General features: G+C 32.7%; 1 protein-coding gene across 5 annotated transcripts in view; it reads left to right on the top strand.

Annotated features, from left to right (window-relative positions):
* The window catches only part of LOC143250448 (CTP synthase 1-like), a 118,153-nt gene that overhangs the window by 89,468 nt on the left and 2,256 nt on the right, over positions 1-26,429 (top strand). For all 5 annotated transcript variants that reach the window (XM_076500993.1, XM_076500994.1, XM_076500992.1 and 2 more), the window contains exons 9-13: positions 14,908-14,996; positions 15,335-15,429; positions 18,190-18,296; positions 18,830-18,926; positions 24,698-24,850. In XM_076500993.1, the coding sequence (XP_076357108.1) occupies positions 14,908-14,996; positions 15,335-15,429; positions 18,190-18,296; positions 18,830-18,926; positions 24,698-24,850 (541 nt within the window). The remainder of the gene's footprint in view (positions 1-14,907; positions 14,997-15,334; positions 15,430-18,189; positions 18,297-18,829; positions 18,927-24,697; positions 24,851-26,429) is intronic.

The raw sequence follows: 26,429 nt of genomic DNA, 5'->3' as shown, positions 1-26,429 counted from the left end.
TACTAAACTGAAGAAACTTGTGATATTACTCACTAGTGGCTATTTACTAAACTGAAGAAACTTGTGATATTACTCACTGGTGGCTATTTACTAAACTGAAGAAACTTGTGATATTACTCACTAGTGGCTATTTACTAAACTGAAGAAACTTGTGATATTACTCACTAGTGGCTATTTACTAAACTGAAGAAACTTGTGATATTACTCACTAGTGGCTATTTACTAAACTGAAGAAACTTGTGATATTACTCACTAGTGGCTATTTACTAAACTGAAGAAACTTGTGATATTACTCACTGGTGGCTATTTACTAAACTGAAGAAACTTGTGATATTACTCACTAGTGGCTATTTACTAAACTGAAGAAACTTGTGATATTACTCACTGGTGGCTATTTACTAAACTGAAGAAACTTGTGATATTACTCACTGGTGGCTATTTACTAAACTGAAGAAACTTGTGATATTACTCACTAGTGGCTATTTACTAAACTGAAGAAACTTGTGATATTACTCACTAGTGGCTATTTACTAAACTGAAGAAACTTGTGATATTACTCACTAGTGGCTATTTACTAAACTGAAGAAACTTGTGATATTACTCACTGGTGGCTATTTACTAAACTGAAGAAACTTGTGATATTACTCACTGGTGGCTATTTACTAAACTGAAGAAACTTGTGATATTACTCACTAGTGGCTATTTACTAAACTGAAGAAACTTGTGATATTACTCACTAGTGGCTATTTACTAAACTGAAGAAACTTGTGATATTACTCACTGGTGGCTATTTACTAGACTGAAGAAACTTGTGATATTACTTATTGTCTATTTACTAGGCTGAAGAAACTTGTGATATTATTCACTAGTGGCTGTTTACTAAACTGAAGAAACTTGTGATATTACTCACTAGTGGCTATTTACTAAACTGAAGAAACTTGTGATATTACTCACTAGTGGCTATTTACTAAACTGAAGAAACTTGTGATGTTACTCACTGAAGTGGCTATTTACTAAACTGAAGAAACTTGTGATATTACTCACTGGTGGCTATTTACTAAACTGAAGAAACTTGTGATATTACTCACTAGTGGCTATTTACTAAACTGAAGAAACTTGTGATATTACTCACTAGTGGCTATTTACTAAACTGAAGAAACTTGTGATATTACTCACTGGTGGCTATTTACTAAACTGAAGAAACTTGTGATATTACTCACTGGTGGCTATTTACTAAACTGAAGAAACTTGTGATATTACTCACTAGTGGCTATTTACTAAACTGAAGAAACTTGTGATATTACTCACTGGTGGCTATTTACTAAACTGAAGAAACTTGTGATATTACTCACTAGTGGCTATTTACTAAACTGAAGAAACTTGTGATATTACTCACTGGTGGCTATTTACTAAACTGAAGAAACTTGTGATATTACTCACTAGTGGCTATTTACTAAACTGAAGAAACTTGTGATATTACTCACTAGTGGCTATTTACTAAACTGAAGAAACTTGTGATATTACTCACTAGTGGCTATTTACTAAACTGAAGAAACTTGTGATATTACTCACTAGTGGCTATTTACTAAACTGAAGAAACTTGTGATATTACTCACTAGTGGCTATTTACTAAACTGAAGAAACTTGTGATATTACTCACTAGTGGCTATTTACTAAACTGAAGAAACTTGTGATATTACTCACTAGTGGCTATTTACTAAACTGAAGAAACTTGTGATATTACTCACTAAGTGGCTATTTACTAAACTGAAGAAACTTGTGATATTACTCACTGGTGGCTATTTACTAAACTGAAGAAACTTGTGATATTACTCACTAGTGGCTATTTACTAAACTGAAGAAACTTGTGATATTACTCACTAGTGGCTATTTACTAAACTGAAGAAACTTGTGATATTACTCACTAGTGGCTATTTACTAAACTGAAGAAACTTGTGATATTACTCACTAGTGGCTATTTACTAAACTGAAGAAACTTGTGATATTACTCACTAGTGGCTATTTACTAAACTGAAGAAACTTGTGATATTACTCACTAGTGGCTATTTACTAAACTGAAGAAACTTGTGATATTACTCACTAGTGGCTATTTACTAAACTGAAGAAACTTGTGATATTACTCACTGGTGGCTATTTACTAAACTGAAGAAACTTGTGATATTACTCACTAGTGGCTATTTACTAAACTGAAGAAACTTGTGATATTACTCACTAGTGGCTATTTACTAAACTGAAGAAACTTGTGATATTACTCACTAGTGGCTATTTACTAAACTGAAGAATATTACTTGTGATAAACTGAAGAAACTACTCACTGGTGGCTATTTACTAAACTGAAGAAACTTGTGATATTACTCACTAGTGGCTATTTACTAAACTGAAGAAACTTGTGATATTACTCACTGGTGGCTATTTACTAAACTGAAGAAACTTGTGATATTACTCACTGGTGGCTATTTACTAAACTGAAGAAACTTGTGATATTACTCACTAGTGGCTATTTACTAAACTGAAGAAACTTGTGATATTACTCACTAGTGGCTATTTACTAAACTGAAGAAACTTGTGATATTACTCACTAGTGGCTATTTACTAAACTGAAGAAACTTGTGATATTACTCACTGGTGGCTATTTACTAAACTGAAGAAACTTGTGATATTACTCACTGGTGGCTATTTACTAAACTGAAGAAACTTGTGATATTACTCACTAGTGGCTATTTACTAAACTGAAGAAACTTGTGATATTACTCACTAGTGGCTATTTACTAAACTGAAGAAACTTGTGATATTACTCACTAGTGGCTATTTACTAAACTGAAGAAACTTGTGATATTACTCACTGTGGCTATTTACTAAACTGAAGAAACTTGTGATATTACTCACTAGTGGCTATTTACTAAACTGAAGAAACTTGTGATATTACTCACTGGTGGCTATTTACTAAACTGAAGAAACTTGTGATATTACTCACTAGTGGCTATTTACTAGACTGAAGAAACTTGTGATATTACTCACTGGTGGTGGCTATATTACTAAACTGAAGAAACTTGTGATATTACTCACTAGTGGCTATTTACTAAACTGAAGAAACTTGTGATATTACTCACTAGTGGCTATTTACTAAACTGAAGAAACTTGTGATATTACTCACTGGTGGCTATTTACTAAACTGAAGAAACTTGTGATATTACTCACTGGTGGCTATTTACTAAACTGAAGAAACTTGTGATATTACTCACTGGTGGCTATTTACTAAACTGAAGAAACTTGTGATATTACTCACTGGTGGCTATTTACTAAACTGAAGAAACTTGTGATATTACTCACTGGTGGCTATTTACTAAACTGAAGAAACTTGTGATATTACTCACTGGTGGCTATTTACTAAACTGAAGAAACTTGTGATATTACTCACTGGTGGCTATTTACTAAACTGAAGAAACTTGTGATATTACTCACTAGTGGCTATTTACTAAACTGAAGAAACTTGTGATATTACTCACTGGTGGCTATTTACTAAACTGAAGAAACTTGTGATATTACTCACTGGTGGCTATTTACTAAACTGAAGAAACTTGTGATATTACTCACTGGTGGCTATTTACTACTGGTGGCTATTTACTACTGAAGAAACTTGTGATATTACTCACTGGTGGCTATTTACTAAACTGAAGAAACTTGTGATATTACTCACTAGTGGCTATTTACTAAACTGAAGAAACTTGTGATATTACTCACTAGTGGCTATTTACTAAACTGAAGAAACTTGTGATATTACTCACTGGTGGCTATTTACTAAACTGAAGAAACTTGTGATATTACTCACTAGTGGCTATTTACTAAACTGAAGAAACTTGTGATATTACTCACTAGTGGCTTGTGATATTACTCACTACTGAAAACTGAAAAACTTGTGATATTACTCACTAGTGGCTATTTACTAAACTGAAGAAACTTGTGATATTACTCACTAGTGGCTATTTACTAAACTGAAGAAACTTGTGATATTACTCACTAGTGGCTATTTACTAAACTGAAGAAACTTGTGATATTACTCACTGGTGGCTATTTACTAAACTGAAGAAACTTGTGATTTACTAACTGGTGGCTATTTACTAAACTGAAGAAACTTGTGATATTACTCACTAGTGGCTATTTACTAAACTGAAGAAACTTGTGATATTACTCACTAGTGGCTATTTACTAAACTGAAGAAACTTGTGATATTACTCACTAGTGGCTATTTACTAAACTGAAGAAACTTGTGATATTACTCACTATTTACTAAACTGAAGAAACTTGTGATATTACTCACTGGTGGCTATTTACTAAACTGAAGAAACTTGTGATATTACTCACTGGTGGCTATTTACTAAACTGAAGAAACTTGTGATATTACTCACTGGTGGCTATTTACTAAACTGAAGAAACTTGTGATATTACTCACTGGTGGCTATTTACTAAACTGAAGAAACTTGTGATATTACTCACTAGTGGCTATTTACTAAACTGAAGAAACTTGTGATATTACTCACTAGTGGCTATTTACTAAACTGAAGAAACTTGTGATATTACTCACTGGTGGCTATTTACTAAACTGAAGAAACTTGTGATATTACTCACTAGTGGCTATTTACTAAACTGAAGAAACTTGTGATATTACTCACTAGTGGCTATTTACTAAACTGAAGAAACTTGTGATATTACTCACTCACTTGTGATATTACTCACTGGTGGCTATTTACTAAACTGAAGAAACTTGTGATATTACTCACTGGTGGCTATTTACTAAACTGAAGAAACTTGTGATATTACTCACTGGTGGCTATTTACTAAACTGAAGAAACTTGTGATATTACTCACTGGTGGCTATTTACTAAACTGAAGAAACTTGTGATATTACTCACTGGTGGCTATTTACTAAACTGAAGAAACTTGTGATATTACTCACTGGTGGCTATTTACTAAACTGAAGAAACTTGTGATATTACTCACTGGTGGCTATTTACTAAACTGAAGAAACTTGTGATATTACTCACTAGTGGCTATTTACTAAACTGAAGAAACTTGTGATATTACTCACTAGTGGCTATTTACTAAACTGAAGAAACTTGTGATATTACTCACTAGTGGCTATTTACTAAACTGAAGAAACTTGTGATATTACTCACTGGTGGCTATTTACTAAACTGAAGAAACTTGTGATATTACTCACTGGTGGCTATTTACTAAACTGAAGAAACTTGTGATTGTGATTACTCACTGGTGGCTATTTACTAAACTGAAGAAACTTGTGATATTACTCACTGGTGGCTATTTACTAAACTGAAGAAACTTGTGATATTACTCACTAGTTGTGATATTACTCACTTGGCTATTTACTAAACTGAAGAAACTTGTGATATTACTCACTGTGGCTATTTACTAAACTGAAGAAACTTGTGATATTACTCACTGGTGGCTATTTACTAAACTGAAGAAACTTGTGATATTACTCACTGGTGGCTATTTACTAAACTGAAGAAACTTGTGATATTACTCACTGGTGGCTATTTACTAAACTGAAGAAACTTGTGATATTACTCACTGGTGGCTATTTACTAAACTGAAGAAACTTGTGATATTACTCACTGGTGGCTATTTACTAAACTGAAGAAACTTGTGATATTACTCACTGGTGGCTATTTACTAAACTGAAGAAACTTGTGATATTACTCACTAGTGGCTATTTACTAAACTGAAGAAACTTGTGATATTACTCACTGGTGGCTATTTACTAAACTGAAGAAACTTGTGATATTACTCACTGAACTAAACTGACTTGTGATATTACTCACTAGTGGCTATTTACTAAACTGAAGAAACTTGTGATATTACTCACTGGTGGCTATTTACTAAACTGAAGAAACTTGTGATATTACTCACTAGTGTGCTATTTACTAAACTGAAGAAACTTGTGATATTACTCACTGGTGGCTATTTACTAAACTGAAGAAACTTGTGATATTACTCACTGGTGGCTATTTACTAAACTGAAGAAACTTGTGATATTACTCACTGGTGGCTATTTACTAAACTGAAGAAACTTGTGATATTACTCACTGGTGGCTATTTACTAAACTGAAGAAACTTGTGATATTACTCACTGGTGGCTATTTACTAAACTGAAGAAACTTGTGATATTACTCACTGGTGGCTATTTACTAAACTGAAGAAACTTGTGATATTACTCACTGGTGGCTATTTACTAAACTGAAGAAACTTGTGATATTACTCACTGGTGGCTATTTACTAAACTGAAGAAACTTGTGATATTACTCACTGGTGGCTATTTACTAAACTGAAGAAACTTGTGATATTACTCACTGGTGGCTATTTACTAAACTGAAGAAACTTGTGATATTACTCACTGGTGGCTATTTACTAAACTGAAGAAACTTGTGATATTACTCACTGGTGGCTATTTACTAAACTGAAGAAACTTGTGATATTACTCACTGGTGGCTATTTACTAAACTGAAGAAACTTGTGATATTACTCACTGGTGGCTATTTACTAAACTGAAGAAACTTGTGATATTACTCACTGGTGGCTATTTACTAAACTGAAGAAACTTGTGATATTACTCACTGGTGGCTATTTACTAAACTGAAGAAACTTGTGATATTACTCACTAGTGGCTATTTACTAAACTGAAGAAACTTGTGATATTACTCACTGGTGGCTATTTACTAAACTGAAGAAACTTGTGATATTACTCACTAAACTGAAGAAACTTGTGCTATTTACTACTGGTGGCTGTTTAATAAACTGAAGAAACTTGTGATATTACTCACTGGTGGCTATTTACTAAACTGAAGAAACTTGTGATATTACTCACTAGTGGCTATTTACTAAACTGAAGAAACTTGTGATATTACTCACTGGTGGCTATTTACTAAACTGAAGAAACTTGTGATATTACTCACTGGTGGCTATTTACTAAACTGAAGAAACTTGTGATATTACTCACTGGTGGCTATTTACTAAACTGAAGAAACTTGTGATATTACTCACTGGTGGCTATTTACTAAACTGAAGAAACTTGTGATATTACTCACTAGTGGCTATTTACTAAACTGAAGAAACTTGTGATATTACTCACTGGTGGCTATTTACTAAACTGAAGAAACTTGTGATATTACTCACTGGTGGCTATTTACTAAACTGAAGAAACTTGTGATATTACTCACTGGTGGCTATTTACTAAACTGAAGAAACTTGTGATATTACTCACTGGTGGCTATTTACTAAACTGAAGAAACTTGTGATATTACTCACTGGTGGCTATTTACTAAACTGAAGAAACTTGTGATATTACTCACTGGTGGCTATTTACTAAACTGAAGAAACTTGTGATATTACTCACTGGTGGCTATTTACTAAACTGAAGAAACTTGTGATATTACTCACTTGGCTATTTACTAAACTGAAGAAACTTGTGATATTACTCACTGGTGGCTATTTACTAAACTGAAGAAACTTGTGATATTACTCACTGGTGGCTATTTACTAAACTGAAGAAACTTGTGATATTACTCACTGGTGGCTATTTACTAAACTGAAGAAACTTGTGATATTACTCACTAGTGGCTATTTACTAAACTGAAGAAACTTGTGATATTACTCACTGGTGGCTATTTACTAAACTGAAGAAACTTGTGATATTACTCACTAGTGGCTATTTACTAAACTGAAGAAACTTGTGATATTACTCACTAGTGGCTATTTACTAAACTGAAGAAACTTGTGATATTACTCACTAGTGGCTATTTACTAAACTGAAGAAACTTGTGATATTACTCACTGGTGGCTATTTACTAAACTGAAGAAACTTGTGATATTACTCACTGGTGGCTATTTACTAAACTGAAGAAACTTGTGATATTACTCACTGGTGGCTATTTACTAAACTGAAGAAACTTGTGATATTATCACTGGTGGCTATTTACTAAACTGAAGAAACTTGTGATATTACTCACTAGTGGCTATTTACTAAACTGAAGAAACTTGTGATATTACTCACTGGTGGCTATTTACTAAACTGAAGAAACTTGTGATATTATTCACTAGTGTCTATTTACTAAACTGAAGAAACTTGTGATATTACTCACTGGTGGCTATTTACTAAACTGAAGAAACTTGTGATATTATTCACTAGTGTCTATTTACTAACCTGAAGAAACTTTTTATATTACTTACTAGTGGCTATTTACTAAACTGAAGAAACTTGTGATATTATTCACTAGTGTCTATTTACTAACCTGAAGAAACTTGTGATATTACTCACTAGTGTCTATTTACTAAACTGAAGAAACTTGTGATATTACTCACTGGTGGCTATTTACTAAACTGAAGAAACTTGTGATATTACTCACTGGTGGCTATTTACTAAACTGAAGAAACTTGTGATATTATTCACTAGTGTCTATTTACTAAACTGAAGAAACTTGTGATATTACTCACTGGTGGCTATTTACTAAACTGAAGAAACTTGTGATATTATTCACTAGTGTCTATTTACTAACCTGAAGAAACTTGTGATATTACTCACTAGTGTCTGTTTACTAAACTGAAGAAACTTGTGATATTATTCACTAGTGTCTATTTACTAAACTGAAGAAACTTGTGATATTACTCACTGGTGGCTATTTACTAAACTGAAGAAACTTGTGATATTACTCACTGGTGGCTATTTACTAAACTGAAGAAACTTGTGATATTACTCACTAGTGGCTATTTACTAGACTGAAGAAACTTGTGATATTACTCACTAGTGGCTATTTACTAAACTGAAGAAACTTGTGATATTACTCACTAGTGGCTATTTACTAGACTGAAGAAACTTGTGATATTACTCACTGTTAGCTATGTACTAGACAGAAGAAACTTGTGATATTACTCACTAGTGGCTGTTTACTAAACTGAAGAAACTTGTGATATTACTCACTAGTGGCTACTTACTAGACTGAAGAAACTTGTGATATTACTCACTAGTGGCTATTTACTAAACTGAAGAAACTTGTGATATTACTCACTGGTGGCTATTTACTAGACTGAAGAAACTTGTGATATTACTCACTTGTGGCTGTTTACTAAACTGAAGAAACTTGTGATATTACTCACTAGTGGCTATTTACTAGACTGAAGAAACTTGTGATATTACTCACTGGTGGCTATTTACTAAACTGAAGAAACTTGTGATATTACTCACTGGTGGCTATTTACTAAACTGAAGAAACTTGTGATATTACTCACTAGTGGCTATTTACTAAACTGAAGAAACTTGTGATATTACTCACTGGTGGCTATTTACTAAACTGAAGAAACTTGTGATATTACTCACTGGTGGCTATTTACTAAACTGAAGAAACTTGTGATATTACTCACTGGTGGCTATTTACTAAACTGAAGAAACTTGTGATATTACTCACTGTTGGCTATTTACTAGACTGAAGAAACTTGTGATATTACTCACTAGTGGCTATTTACTAAACTGAAGAAACTTGTGATATTACTCACTGGTGGCTATTTACTAAACTGAAGAAACTTGTGATATTACTCACTAGTGGCTATTTACTAAACTGAAGAAACTTGTGATATTACTCACTGGTGGCTATTTACTAAACTGAAGAAACTTGTGATATTACTCACTAGTGGCTGTTTACTAAACTGAAGAAACTTGTGATATTACTCACTAGTGGCTATTTACTAAACTGAAGAAACTTGTGATATTACTCACTGGTGGCTATTTACTAAACTGAAGAAACTTGTGATATTACTCACTGGTGGCTATTTACTAAACTGAAGAAACTTGTGATATTACTCACTAGTGGCTATTTACTAGACTGAAGAAACTTGTGATATTACTCACTGTTAGCTATGTACTAGACAGAAGAAACTTGTGATATTACTCACTAGTGGCTGTTTACTAAACTGAAGAAACTTGTGATATTACTCACTAGTGGCTACTTACTAGACTGAAGAAACTTGTGATATTACTCACTAGTGGCTATTTACTAAACTGAAGAAACTTGTGATATTACTCACTGGTGGCTATTTACTAAACTGAAGAAACTTGTGATATTACTCACTGGTGGCTATTTGCTAAACTGAAGAAACTTGTGATATTACTCACTGGTGGCTGTTTAATAAACTGAAGAAACTTGTGATATTACTCACTAGTGTCTGTTTACTAAACTGAAGAAACTTGTGATATTATTCACTAGTGTCTATTTACTAAACTGAAGAAACTTGTGATATTACTCACTAGAGGCTATTTACTAGACTGAAGAAACTTGTGATATTACTCACTAGTGGCTATTTGCTAAGCTGAAGAAACTTGTGATATTACTCACTAGTGGCTATTTACTAGACTGAAGAAACTTGTGATATTACTCTCTGTTAGCTATGTACTAGAGAGAAGAAACTTGTGATATTACTCACTGTTGGCTGTTTACTAAACTGAAGAAACTTGTGATATTACTCAGTAGTGGCTACTTACTAGACTGAAGAAACTTGTGATATTACTCACTAGTGGCTATTTACTAAACTGAAGAAACTTGTGATATTACTCACTGGTGGCTATTTACTAGACTGAAGAAACTTGTGATATTACTCACTTGTGGCTGTTTACTAAACTGAAGAAACTTGTGATATTACTCACTAGTGGCTATTTACTAGACTGAAGAAACTTGTGATATTACTCACTAGTGGCTATTTGCTAAGCTGAAGAAACTTGTGATATTACTCACTAGTTACTATTTACTAAACTGTAGAAACTTGTGATATTATTTATTAGTGTCTATTTACTAGGCTGAAGAAACTTGTGATATTACTCACTAGTGGCTGTTTACTAAACTGAAGAAACTTGTGATATTATTCACTAGTGTCTATTTACTAGGCTGAAGAAACTTGTGATATTATTCACTAGTGTCTATTTACTAACCTGAAGAAACTTGTGATATTACTCACTAGTGTCTATTTACTAAACTGAAGAAACTTGTGATATTATTCACTAGTGTCTATTTACTAAACTGAAGAAACTTGTGATATTACTCAGTAGTGGCTGTTTACTAAACTGAAGAAACTTGTGATATTATGCACTGGTGGCTATTTACTAAACTGAAGAAACTTGTGATATTACTCACTGGTGGCTATTTGCTAAACTGAAGAAACTTGTGATATTACTCACTGGTGGCTGTTTAATAAACTGAAGAAACTTGTGATATTACTCACTGGTGGCTGTTTAATAAACTGAAGAAACTTGTGATATTACTCATTAGTGGCTATTTACTAAACTGAAGAAACTTGTGATATTACTCACTGGTGGCTATTTACTAGGCTGAAGAAACTTGTGATATTACTCACTAGTGGCTATTTGCTAAACTGAAGAAACTTGTGATATTACTCACTGGTGGCTATTTACTAAACTGAAGAAACTTGTGATATTACTCACTGGTGGCTATTTACTAAACTGAAGAAACTTGTGATATTACTCACTGGTGGCTATTTACTAAACTGAAGAAACTTGTGATATTACTCACTGGTGGCTATTTACTAAACTGAAGAAACTTGTGATATTACTCACTGGTGGCTATTTACTAAACTGAAGAAACTTGTGATATTACTCACTGGTGGCTATTTACTAAACTGAAGAAACTTGTGATATTACTCACTGGTGGCTATTTACTAAACTGAAGAAACTTGTGATATTATTCACTAGTGTCTATTTACTAGGCTGAAGAAACTTGTGATATTACTCACTGGTGGCTATTTACTAAACTGAAGAAACTTGTGATATTATTCACTAGTGTCTATTTACTAAACTGAAGAAACTTGTGATATTATTCACTAGTGTCTATTTACTAACCTGAAGAAACTTGTGATATTACTCACTAGTGTGTATTTACTAAACTGAAGAAACTTGTGATATAACTCACTGGTGGCTATTTACTAAACTGAAGAAACTTGTGATATTACTCACTGGTGGCTATTTACTAAACTGAAGAAACTTGTGATATTACTCATTAGTGTGTATTTAATAAACTGAAGAAACTTGTGATATACTCATTAGTGTGTATTTACTAAACTGAAGAAACTTGTGATATTACTCACTAGTGGCTGTTTACTAAACTGATTTTTTTTTTTCTCACAAGTGACTGTATACTAAACTGATTGTGTTATCTTTGTCACTAGTGGCTGTTTACTGCACTGATTGTGTTATCTTAGTCACTAGTGGCTGTTTTTCTTGGTTGTCAAAAGAGTTCTTTAAATTTGATTTATTTATATAATTTTTTAGTCTGTAAACTTTTGAAAACTGTGATACATTGTTTGAGATAAATATAAGTACTTAATTGTGTTATTATATTTATTATTGATAAGAAACCTTCATCTTATACATATATACATATAAAAACTTTACAAAATGTGACAATGGTTTATTGGTGGCCTAGAGCTTTCTCTTAAAAAATTATTTTTACCTTTATCAGGGTACTCCAGTAATACAACTATAAATCTACATATTTACAATGCTAAAATCAGGGGTTCAGTTTCCCTCGGTGAATTCAGTAGGATAGCTTGAAGTGGCTTTGCTATAAGAAAACACACACACACGCACCTTTATCAGGATATATGTTTTTTCTGGTTAACAGCATTCTTGGTCAAAATGAATTTAGATCTAATAAGTATAGTTTCTTTTAATAAGTTATAAGTTGTTTTATTGTCTTTGAATACAATATGTTTAACTATAATATTATTATGTAGCTAAAAATTTGATTTGTTTAGCTGACACCTACTGTTCTTGCTAAACCTGTGTTTACTTGATGCCTGGTCGTAGAAGTTTTTTGTCTTAAGAAGAGATAGAAATCAACACATGAACATTTTTTTAAACAAAATGAATATCTAAAGATGATAGAATTCTGAAATCTGCATGTTTTTCCTGTGTATACCAAACTTCCTTTATGTTCCTGTACCTAATCTTCAAAAGCTGTGGTTAGCCAATATCTTGTGTAACCACAAATTAATGGTCAGATTATTTTTTCTACATTACATTGACATAAATAATTTATAATATGCTGTAGTGAATCATGATTAAATACTGACTCACTGTTTTAAAGCTGAACTTCATTATTACTTGTTTAGACTACATTTTTGTACATGTTTCGGTGATGACAGAGGGCTTTAAAAGTGAAACTTCATTAGAAAGAAAGAAAAATCACCTGAAAAACAAATCATAAGTCATGATTTCTTGAGTTGAATTTTTTCATATCATTTATAAACTTATATTTGGGATTAAAAAAAATGAAATTAAGATGTTCATTATTTACTGGCAAGATTCTTTGATCTGTGCAGAATTCACAGTTGGAACTCTTTCTGAATTATACTAAATAAGTGTTAAAATAATAATATATCAGTTTTGTAATATATAATATAATATACCAGTTGTATAATATATAATATATCAGTTTTGTAATATATAATATAATATACCAGTTGTATAATATATAATATATCAGTTTTGTAATATATAATATAATATACCAGTTGTATAATATATAATATATCAGTTCTGTAATATATAATATACCAGTTCTATAATATATAATATAACATATCAGTTCCATATATTGAAAATTTTATATTTTGTTGATGTTTTCATGTAGCAATGTGTTCATGTATTATCTGCAAGTTGTCATGTGGTCAGTGTGTTTATGTACTATCTGCAAGTTATATTATACAGCATGTGTATAATGGTGTTACAGAAGTGTACTTATAACAGTTTACAGTAACTAACTGTATATAGCAGTGGGTACAGCATGTGTATAATCAAGTTTACAGAAGTGTGCTTATGACAGTTAATGTATATAACAATGTGTGTAGAGGAAGTGTTAGAGAAATGTTCTTTCAACAGAGTACACATTGCATGTGTATCATCATGCCATAAGATGTAATTCATACTTCTTCTCATACGTAAAAGCTAATGTACATTATTGTAAAATAACTGATGATGCTACATCATCACGTCAGTATAGGTTATAGTATGCTGTTGTATAGTAAATTACCATTCTACTTTACCATATCCATAAAGGTATCATACTTTATTGTGAAACAACTTATGTTATAGTATACTGTTTTAAAATTACTTAGACTAACACACATCCATAGAGCTTATAGTATACTGTTTTAAAATTACTTAGACTGACACACGTCCATAGAGCTTATAGTATACTGTTTTAAAATTACTTAGACTAACACACGTCCATAGAGCTTATAGTATACTGTTTTAAAATTACTTACACAACCACACATTCATAGAGCTTATAGTATACTGTTTTAAAATTACTTGCACTACATCATGTACATAGAGCTTATAGTATACTGTTTTAAAATTACTTGCACTACATCATGTACATAGATGTTATGGTATGCTGTTTTAAAATTACTTACACTTCATCACGCCCATAGAAGTTATAGTATGCTATTTTAAAATTACTTACACTACATCATCACGCCCATAGACTTTATACTATGTTGTTTTAAAATTACTTGCACTGTATCATTACATCCAAAGAGGTTATAGTATGCTGTTTTAAAATTACTTACACTACATCATCACGTCCATTGAGGTTATCGTATGTTGTTTTAAAATTACTTACACTATATCATCACGTCCATAGAGGTTATAGTATGTTGTTTTAAAATTACTTACACTATATCATCACGTCCATATAGGTTATATTATGCTACTGTATATCATCATGCTACATCATCACATCCATAGAGGTTATATTACATTATTGTGAAGTAACTTATATTATCAATTAATTTTTATATTTCTTCTAGTATATTGAAGCAACTGACCTAGAAGCCAGAATGCAAGAAGAAAATCCTGTGCGATTTCATGAAGCTTGGCAGCAACTATGCAAGTCAGAGTAAGAGCCAAATTATGTTGATGTTATAGTCAGTGATCTGGTTTGGAACAGCACTTGGCTGGCATTAAATATCCTGGACATACATTCAGATGTAGTTTTGACACAGTTTTATTTTGTGTAATTATTTTGTGTTTAATTGTTGAGAGAATTTTACTTCATACATTTTTTACTGTTCCAACTTCTAGAAATGACCTGTGAACAGTCTTATCATTGTTAAAACTGGGAATTAGAAGGCACTAAAACCACTTTGTGTTGTGCTTTACTTCTGCTAATGATTTTGTTTCTATTGTATGAAAGTACTTTAAATATATTTCACATGAAATGAATTGTTTTTGTAGTGGCTTGCTAGTACCTGGAGGTTTTGGAATCCGTGGGATTGAAGGGAAAATAACTGCCATTGAGTGGGCAAGAAGGAATAAAAAACCTTATTTAGGTTTGTTAAGTAGGGGTAACATTGAAAGTTGTTTTTAATTTTACTTAACCCTCTAATGACAGACAGAACAAAGGATGCATGTCACAGTATTTTAGAGAATTTTAGTTTTAGCCTATAAAACAAAAATCTAGGCACTGATGCCGTGATGGAATCCATATCAAGATACAGAAGTTCTACCAATCGTTTGTTAAAGAGTTTCACAGTCTTCTCTGTAATTTCTTATCTACAGGGTGGTCCGTAAGTCCCTACTCATTCATATATCTTATGTGTCCAGTGTATCTGTGTGCTGTCCCTCATTCTCGCTGCATAATATTATGCGACACTATATTCTGTGAGACATTTTCCTCAACATAGCAGGGGTTATTGTTCCAAATGCCGTGGTAACAGTTGCCTTTAACTCATCATTAGTAATATTGAATAAAACATAATAACACATGGATGGGTAGGGACTTACGGGCCACCCTGTACATTAGTAACATTGACACAAAGTTTGACATCCTTGTTTGTAATTTATTATTTATACTACTGACATTATTACAATGTTTCACAGTCTTCTCTCTATTACTAATATTGTTACAAAGTGTGACAGTCTTGTCCGTAATTTATCTATATTATTAACATTCTTACAAAGTTTGACAGACCCGACTGTAATTTATTATCTATATTACTAACACTTACAAATTTTGACAGTCTTGTCTGTAATTTATAATCTATATTACTAACATTGTTAAAAGTTTTACAGTTATGTGTAATTTATTATCTATATTACTAAAATTGTTACAATGTTTGACAGTCTTGTCTGTGATTTATCTATCTTACCAACATTCTCACCAAGTTCTACAGTCTTGTCTGTAATTTATTATCTATATTAACAATATTGTTTTAAAGTTTGACAGTCTTGTGTGTAATTTATTACTATACTGCTAACATTGTTACAAAGTTTCACAGTCTTGTCTACAATTTATTATCTATATTACAAACATTGTTACAAAGTTTCACAGACTTACCTGTAACTTATTATCTATGTTAATAATATTATTACACAGTTTAACAGTCTTGTGTGTAATTTATTACTATATCACTAACATTGTTACAAAGTTTGACAGTCTTGTCCATAATTTAGTATCTATATTACTAACATTCTCACAGAGTTTGACAGTCTTGTCCATAATTTATTATCTATATTACTAACATTCTCACAGAGTTTGACAGACTTGTCTGTAATTTATAATCTATATTACTAATATTCACACAAAGTTTAACAGACTTATCTGTAACTTATCTATGTTAATATTATTACAGAGTTTGACAGTCTTGTGTGTAATTTATTACTATATCACTAACATTATTACAAAGTTTGACAGTCTTGTCCATAATTTATTATCTATATTACTAACATTCTCACAGAGTTTGACAGTCTTGTCCATAATTTATTATCTATATTACTAACATTCTCACAGAGTTTGACAGACTTGTCTGTAATTTATAATCTATATTACTAATATTCTCACAGAGTTTGACAGAATTGTCTGTAATTTATAATCTATATTACTAATATTCACACAAAGTTTAACAGACTTATCTGTAACTTATCTATGTTAATATTATTACAGAGTTTGATAGTCTTGTTTGTAATTTGTTATCTATATTACTAACATTGTTTCAAAGTTTGACAGTCTTGTTTGTAATTTGTTATCTATATTACTAACATTGTTTCAAAGTGTGACAGTCTTGTTTGTAATTTACTATCTATATTACTAACATTGTTACAAATTCTTAAATATAATAATTCTCCCACATTGTAGTTCTCTCTTACATGTTGTAATTTTTACATATTACTTCTTACATACAGTAAATTTACAAATCCTTACATGTAGTAATTCCACAAATTTTTACATATACTAATTCTTTCACATGGTAATTCTTACATATAGTAATTGCTACATACATCTTACACCTGGTATCTCTTACATATAGTAATTGCTACATATATCTTACATCTAGTATCTCTTACATATAGTAATTGCTACATATATCTTACACCTAGTATCTCTTACATATAGTAATTCCACCAATCCTCACATATAATAATTCTACAAATTCTTACATATAGTAATTCTGTAAATCCTTACATATAGTAATTCTTGGACATAGTAATTCCACAAATTCTTACATATAGTAATTTCACAAATTCTTACACTCAGTATCTCTTACATATAGTAATTCCACCAATCCTCACATATAATAATTCTACAAATTCTTACATATAGTAATTTCACAAATTCTTACATGTTGTAATTCCACCCAAATTCTTACATATAGTAATTCTGTATATTCTTACATATAGTAATTCTGTAAATTCTTACATATAGTAATTCTGTAAATTCTTACATATAGTAATTCTTGGACATAGTAATTCCACAAATTCTTACATATAGTAATTCCAAAAATTGTTATATAAAATAATTTCACAAATTCTTACATATAGTAATTCCAAAAATTGTTATATAAAATAATTTCACAAATTCTTACATATTGTATGTCTTACATACAGTAATTCTTCCATATGGTAATCCTTACATACAGTAATGTGTACATACAGTAATTCCTATATACTGTGCATTGACAAAATTACTTTAATAAAATTTATATTTTGCACTTGATCAACAATTTTTTCCTTTTTTTAATTTTTTTAACATTTTATGATCTCAATCAAACAAAGTTTTCTTTATTCATAGATACAATTTCATCTTTCTTCAGGTGTTTGTCTTGGCTTTCAATGTGCTGTGATAGAATTTGCTCGCAACGTTCTGGGTTGGAAAGATGCTAATTCCACTGAGGTTAACCCTGATACTCCCTATCCTGTGGTATGTGAACAGTGTAAAGAGATTGTGTAGAGTACATCTGACTTAATAAATCAAGAACAATGAAGAGGCATCAGCTTTCACTCAAGTTCATGATTTTGACAGGGAAGGGAAAAGAATGATACTGAAGAATATTAAAGTTAAATTTAAGAAAACAAAGGATAAAAAAGAATTCTGTATTAAACTTTAGATGACATGAACAATATAATAATTTTAATTAATGTTTGTTCTTAGAAGGTTCTTTCTTTAAGAATTCCATGGATAATATTTTCACAGTGTTAAACAATTTAAGTTATGATTAAGAAATGACATTTAGAAGTAGTTGTATATTAGTTTAATAATGTTTTGATTATCTTTGTGGACATGTATGTGAAACATGACTCTGTTTTAGCATGTCTTTAAAGAAAGTGGTTTGATGTTTTGACAAGGACCTGTATATGTTCAATTCCTCATGTATGTATAAACATAAAAAGTGCAGGATTCTATTAAACATTACACATTTCTTTGTAATTGATGTTTTTTGTTTAATTATTAAGGTTATTGATATGCCTGAATACAACCCTGGTCATATGGGAGGAACAATGCGTCTCGGTAAACGTAAGACTGTTTTTCAAAATGGCGATGGTGTGTTGAGTAAGTTACCATAAGTTCTAATATTTAATGAAATGTGAAGTTTCTATTAATATAAGCATGACATGCTCAGGTGATGCACGTGGCTCCCTTGTCATGTAAAGTATCATGTTTTACTTCCTAATCAATATAAGCATGACATGCTCAGGTGATGCACGTGGCTCCCTTGTCATGTAAAGTATCATGTTTTACTTCTTAATCAATATAAGCATGACATGCTCAGGTGATGCACGTGGCTCCCTTGTCATGTAAAGTATCATGTTTTACTTCCTAATCAATATAAGCATGACATGCTCAGGTGATGCACGTGGCTCCCTTGTCATGCAAAGTATCATGTTTTACTTCCTAATCAATATAAGCATGACATGCTCAGGTGATGCACGTGGCTCCCTTGTCATGTAAAGTATCATGTTTTACTTCCTAATCAATATAAGCATGACATGCTCAGGTGATGCACGTGGCTCCCTTGTCATGTAAAGTATCATGTTTTACTTCCTAATCAATATAAGCATGACATGCTCAGGTGATGCACGTGGCTCCCTTGTCATGTAAAGTATCATGTTTTACTTCCTAATCAATATAAGCATGACATGCTCAGGTGATGCACGTGGCTCCCTTGTCATGTAAAGTATCATGTTTTACTTCCTAATCAATATAAGCATGACATGCTCAGGTGATGCACGTGGCTCCCTTGTCATGCAAAGTATCATGTTTTACCTCCTAATCAATATAAGGATGACATGCTCAGGTGATGCACGTGGCTCCCTTGTCATGTAAAGTATCATGTTTTACTTCCTAATCAATATAAGCATGACATGCTCAGGTGATGCACGTGGCTCCCTTGTCATGTAAAGTATCATGTTTTACTTCCTAATCAATATAAGGATGACATGCTCAGGTGATGCACGTGGCTCCCTTGTCATGTAAAGTATCATGTTTTACTTCTAATCAATATAAGCATGACATGCTCAGGTGATGCACGTGGCTCCCTTGTCATGTAAAGTATCATGTTTTACTTCCTAATCAATATAAGCATGACATGCTCAGGTGATGCACGTGGCTCCCTTGTCATGTAAAGTATCATGTTTTACTTCCTAATCAATATAAGCATGACATGCTCAGGTGATGCACGTGGCTCCCTTGTCATGTAAAGTATCATGTTTTACTTCCTAATCAATATAAGCATGACATGCTCAGGTGATGCACGTGGCTCCCTTGTCATGTAAAGTATCATGTTTTACTTCCTAATCAATATAAGCATGACATGCTCAGGTGATGCACGTGGCTCCCTTGTCATGTAAAGTATCATGTTTTACTTCCTAATCAATATAAGCATGACATGCTCAGGTGATGCACGTGGCTCCCTTTATACTTCTCTTTTTGGCAGCGTTTGAATTAAAACGTACTCTTGTGTGTGCCTAGTGCTTCTAGTGTGACAAATATTTTTCTTCCCACAAAGTGTTTACTTTTAGACTGTTTTTACTTATTCCACCAATTCATATATTAATATTTATCAATTTAATCTTGTTGCTTTATTTCATGAACCATGTGTAGTGAATTCCAAAGTTCACATTACCACTTCTTGGGTTATATCAAGAACATGTGTTTTTTTCTCTGGCTGTACATTTGGTTATACATCATTTCCTTCATTGTACCTGTTATTGTCTTGTAATAGTTCATTCAGACAGTGTTTTGGGGCATTGGATTTGGATTTATTATACTGGGCCAAAGCATATTATATTCACATTATAACATGTTTTGTTCTGGGTGCTTTCAATATAGTCACAGATTGTTTTTCACACTCCAGTTGGATGTATCCAGTTTAGTGGGCATTACATCCATTCATTTTTAGGGATCTTTGTCATTGGTGTGGTTCCCTCCAAGTGGATACCTTTGCAATGGACCTCAGTATCAAGTTACCCCTCTGTTTATCACATGTTGTGCATCTACAGGCTTTGCCAGTCAAAGCTTTCAGCCAGGAGTGGTCACACAAGTATATTTTTGTACCCTCCCATCCGATTTCCTCATCAGGTGATTTCTCTTGTCCACTCCACTCCTTGTTGGTTCCTCCAGATTTCTACCTATTCACAAGTTCAACCTTGGTTTCCAAAGTTATATTGATGACTGCTTTTATCCTCACCTGTCTCTTTCCACTTTCTCCCTCCTTTCTCAATCCTATATTCTACATCCTGACCTTCATATTCTGTTTCTTCACTCCTAGCTTTTGTTTGGTTCTTGGTGAGATGATGGGGTTTCACATGTTGAGTCCTTTTCTTATTAACTAGTTCCATGTAGCCATCTTTCTTAGAAGTATACCAGTGCCAGTGAAAAGCCTTCTGTTGTTGATCTACTATCAGGAGGTTTCCTGCAAATAGGCCTGTTGTGGCTCATGTGGGAGAATTTCACCCCTGGCTTTTCAACAGGGGGGTCTTCTGTCTCCTTGTCTTCCAGATATAAATTGGCTTTAACTCATGTTTTTCATTTTTCCCCATAATATAGAGTTTTTACATCCCATTTTCCTAGATGCTCATACATTTTTTCCAGTTACAACACCTTCACAGATATCCAGCCCTACCAGATTGAGACATTAGGTTAGTCCTACATTCCTTTACCAATGTTTAAACCACATTTCTCATGTTCATATTTCATTCTTCCATTAGTCCATGGACATCAATAGTAGGAGTTGTTTGCTAGTGGTGTTTCATGTATTCTTTCTCACCATACCTATCTTCTTCTCCATCATCTGGGTCATTCCCTTCTCCTCAGCTCAGGAGAGTTGTTCTTCTTTTTTCTCCTATTTCCCCTCCTTTTATATATCCCATCTTTTTGCTCGACCAGATTTTGATAGGCTTCTATGTTCAATCTGGGCCCTTCATTGTTATATCGCCTGTTCTGCTACGTTTTGAGGTACACATTCCTGAACTTTCATCCTCCACATTTCTGATCTTTCACCTTCTGTACTTATCAGTTGGGTCTGCCTTTTAGTTCAACTGGCCTATTCCTCCCCCCATCATATCCAACACCTCACTTTTTTTCCCTTGCTTTTCATCTTTGCCATTTGATGGAGGATATTCTACAATCTGGTATATGGACCACTCTCAATTTGTTCATCATCCATTGTTTTCATCATATTGTGGTTTCTTCTTTGTTGGGGTTTCATCTGCCACAAGACTTTGGTGCAACTCTAACTCATAAGTCTTTATTCATACATTCTTTCTTTCAGAGGCCTTTGTCTACTTTTATCACATGGATCCCACTCATTGGAGAGTGGTGCTTGACCAGGCTTTCTTTAATTCCAAATCTGCACATTCTGCACTCATGCTGACTTGCACTTTTTCTTCCATGTCTTTGCACACTCAATGTGGAGATAGGATGTTCCACAAAACCACTTGACAATTACTAACTTTACAAAATTTTGCTTTGTAACTATGCCCATCCTGTACCATACCACCCATGGACTACATGGGTAAAGCAGAATGGGATTGTTGCCTATCTCTGCCATGCCTTGAATGAATAACTCAGTATAGTTTGCTCTACAAAATAAAGTTTTGTGGTCACCCATTGCACTGTATCTAGTAATAATGTTCCTCCAAACTCTCCATTCCATTAGCACCCTCCTTTCCTGGAGTATGTTAGTCCTCACTTTCTAGTTCCAAGCCACTGAGGTAGCTCTTGAATGGGTTTGACAAAAAGATGGTTATAACCATTCAGTTGAGAGTAGAGCAGTGGTTTTCTACTGGTGTAGATAAGACATAGCCTCAATAGGAGTTGGATCATTACTTTACTGGATGATGTTATCTCCTAATACCATTTACACAATTACTGGAGTGGGGCTGTCAAAATTGCAGTTCACCCTTTCAGTTGGGAGCCCTCATCCTTCCCTTGTGTGAATGTCAGTACCCTGCAAGGAGATTCTGGATTAAAATTAACTAATCAGCATATGTCCTCACATGAGTTCAGATTGTTTATCTTCCTCCTCCAGTTACTTTGTGTGTGTGGATCACAATGGTGGTAAGTGGGATGGATTTGGTTTTATCCTTGGCAATTTTTCTTTTCTTACAGAGATGTGATTGCCTTTGGATGGTCTTGGTCTGTGCCACATTTGTGTGAGTTGATATTGGATGTCAATCCCCAAATCAAAAGATCATAGATAATCTTTGCATCATACCAAGGAATCAATCTAAGGCATAATCCCCAATTCTTGGTTTTGAGGTGTAGATAGTATGATCCTCATTTTATTCTTGCATGAAAGTTGGTACCCCATGAAAAGGTATTGCATGTAGTGGACTTACCACTTATGGTCTAATATGCCCTAGCCACTCTGCACCTGGGGACTTTGTTTATCCACATTTCTCATTGTGGGATTGATTTACAGTTTGTTCCTACCACATACTCTCCCACTTAGATGTGCTCCTCTCATTTCCACTTATATATTTCACACTTTCCACACTTAGATGAAGAGTATACCTGAATCAGAAGTGGTGCAGTTCTCCTTTTCTGGTTCTTTCATTTCCAGGGGTATCCTTCACAATACTTCTGCTATCCCCCCCTCATCAATATGGGGTTCTAGTTAATCTTGTGGGAGGTACTTATCTCTCTCAAAATTCCTCCCCACATTTATTTGATACTTACATCTTCTATCAAACTTTAAAGTAATAGTTTAGTAGAGGAGTGTAGAGGGAGCCACATGCGTCATACGAGAATGTCATGCTCCTATTGGTTATGAAGTGAAACATGATTTGCATGAGGGGCAGTAGAGGAGAGCAGTATGATACTTGTAGTTTAATCTATGTTACATATTATAATTTATCTCCGACGAGTCTCTGATTTTCTATATTACGTATGCTACACAATTGCTGGGAATTTTAATTTAGAAGTTAACTGAATGTAGATATGTGTAGTAAATGTATGATATTTGCCAATAAGATTGATACACAATCTTAACACACACATATTTTATTGTACAGCCAACAATACAGTTTATAATAACTATTATTACAAATATTTACAAAAGTTTCACAAATAATACTGGGTCTTTTATATGGTTTGAAACTAAATATTTTATTGACAGTTCATGACAATTGAATTAATTCTATGTTGATATCAGTTCATGTAACAGGTAAGCTATCTCTCACTGCTCACATAAGATTTTAACAAACAAAAAAAAAGGAACTTCCTAGTAGAAATATTTAAGTCGTAAGTTAATTAACTGAAGTCAAGCAGTTTGTAATGTTTGAAATCTATAAACATTCCTAGTCAAGTATCTGCACTTTCCTGATTGATAAGTGTTAATCATAATTGTATCTTCCCAGGCTTATAGTATATTAGCTGTATCACAAATAATAATAGTCTGTCTGTCCAGGTATTGCAATTTATAAACCTTAAGATTCTCAAAAGTTCATTTGGCAACAATACTGATATTAACATACACACAGAACATTATTGATTCTTACACTCGAGAATCCTCCACAAATTTTAACAGTAGAGCAAGACTTTTGCAACACATATGTAATACTAAATTACAAGCATTTCTAAATATATAATAAACTGAAACAAACATAGATATCAAAATAAATATACATTAGTAAATCTGTTACCTCTGAAATATACAGTATGGGTAAGTTTCTTCTAAAACTTGTTAAATCTTAAAAATAATACTGTATCTTTTTAATTGTTTTCTTTCTGATCTAAAATGAAGTAATCATTATAATAAACTCATAAAAAGCTTTCAATAATTTGTTTCTTTCGATATTATTGTTGAATGTTTTGCACAGGCAAACTTTATAAAGGTCAACAATACATAGAAGAAAGACATCGACACCGTTATGAGGTAAATCCAGCTTTTGTTCCTGACCTTGAAACTTTAGGCATGAAATTTCTCGGCCAAGATGTAAATGGAGAGAGAATGGAAATCATGGAACTACAAGGTAGAAAAATCTGTTGTTCACAGTCACCAAAATAAAAAATCTCAATATGATTTTGAGACAAAAATAGTCATTTTAAAATGTATAACTTTTGATAAGAATCTTTTCAACTTTAGCATAACCTTTATAAGTCTCTTAATCTACAATATTGTGTAACAGTATTAGGACAAAGTAAAAAAATTATACATCTCTGGCTATTTTCAAAGAACAATGAAAGGTAAATCACAGGTGAAACATCAAAAGTTTATTAATCTACATACTTAGTACAACAGAAACTCAGTAAACAATTCATATTTTGTGTATCCTCATTTGTTTTAATAACTGCAGACTGTCTTTCAGGCATTGTTGCAATTTATTTAATCAAAGTGTTTCTTTATATTTTACCCTAAATGTCTCTAATACATTTCCATAAAGTTTCTTTGGAAGTTACTTTTGGTTTGTCAGTTTTTTACCTATAAAATCCAAGATCTGTTCAATTGTATTGAAGCCAGGGATCTGTGGCAGCCATTACATCATTTGAATGATCCCAGAAGCCTATTTCTTAGCTAAATAATTTCTGCATTGGTTGGATGAGTGTTTGGGGTCATTATCTGCCTAGCAGTAGAATCCTTTACCAATAATATGGAAATCACTGGGTATACCATGACAAGTCAGTATTTGATGATACTTGCACTGCTCCATTATTCCATCTATTTTGCAAATATCTTCTGTCCTCTCAGCAGAAAAACATCCTCCACACCATCATATTGTTTCCTCCATACTTCATGGTAAGTGCTTTCACTGAGATAAATATCTTCCAATCATCAACATTCCAGTTTTTGTTCTCTTGACAATGTTTGGAGACTGAGATAAAAGTTCTATAGTGGCTGAATAACCACGTTTCATTCTTGTTGAGTCTCCTTGACACTATAGATCTGAACACTTTTCTCTCATTTGGTATATGGTTGTTTATCTCATGCTTGAGATCAGTAGCAATCTTCCTTCTGTCTCAAAGGCTACATAAACAAAGATACTAAACATCAATGTCATTGAGTTTAGGTGTTCTGCCTCTTCCTTTCCTATTTTCATATTTATCTGTCCTGGTGTCATTGATCTAGATTACACTTGACAGTGTTTGGGGAGCATCATAAAAGGTTTTTATATGAACTTTCTCTTTTACTGATAGTTTTCTATGTTTTTAAGGCCATGGCATGAAAATAAAACTTTGTTTTGTACTAAACATTTTTTTATCAAAGTTTACTTGTGGAATGCAATTAAAATGATTTTTTCTGGCATATACCTCTACCATATTCTATTTTTTTCCTTTATAGTTAAAACAGTGCATAACAGTTATTTCATACGATAAATCTCACTTGTATGTTTATTCAAGCAGAACACTCGTGACATGACCTTTGTACAAGTATATGACAATTCTGAAGACTACATATTCTCACCCTAGTTTATTCAGTTGTCACCAGGGTTCAGTGAAGCATTACCACAGTGTTGAAATTTACATTATTTCTAACAAGAATTTATAAATTTTCTGTACCAGTTTTGTCATAAATTTTACAAATTTTTTGTTCTGTCACTACCAGTTTTCTCA

Source organism: Tachypleus tridentatus, chromosome 5 (genome assembly GCF_004210375.1).
Source record: "Tachypleus tridentatus isolate NWPU-2018 chromosome 5, ASM421037v1, whole genome shotgun sequence".
Lineage (NCBI taxonomy): Eukaryota > Metazoa > Arthropoda > Merostomata > Xiphosura > Limulidae > Tachypleus > Tachypleus tridentatus.
This window is presented reverse-complemented; position numbering and strand designations above follow the sequence as displayed.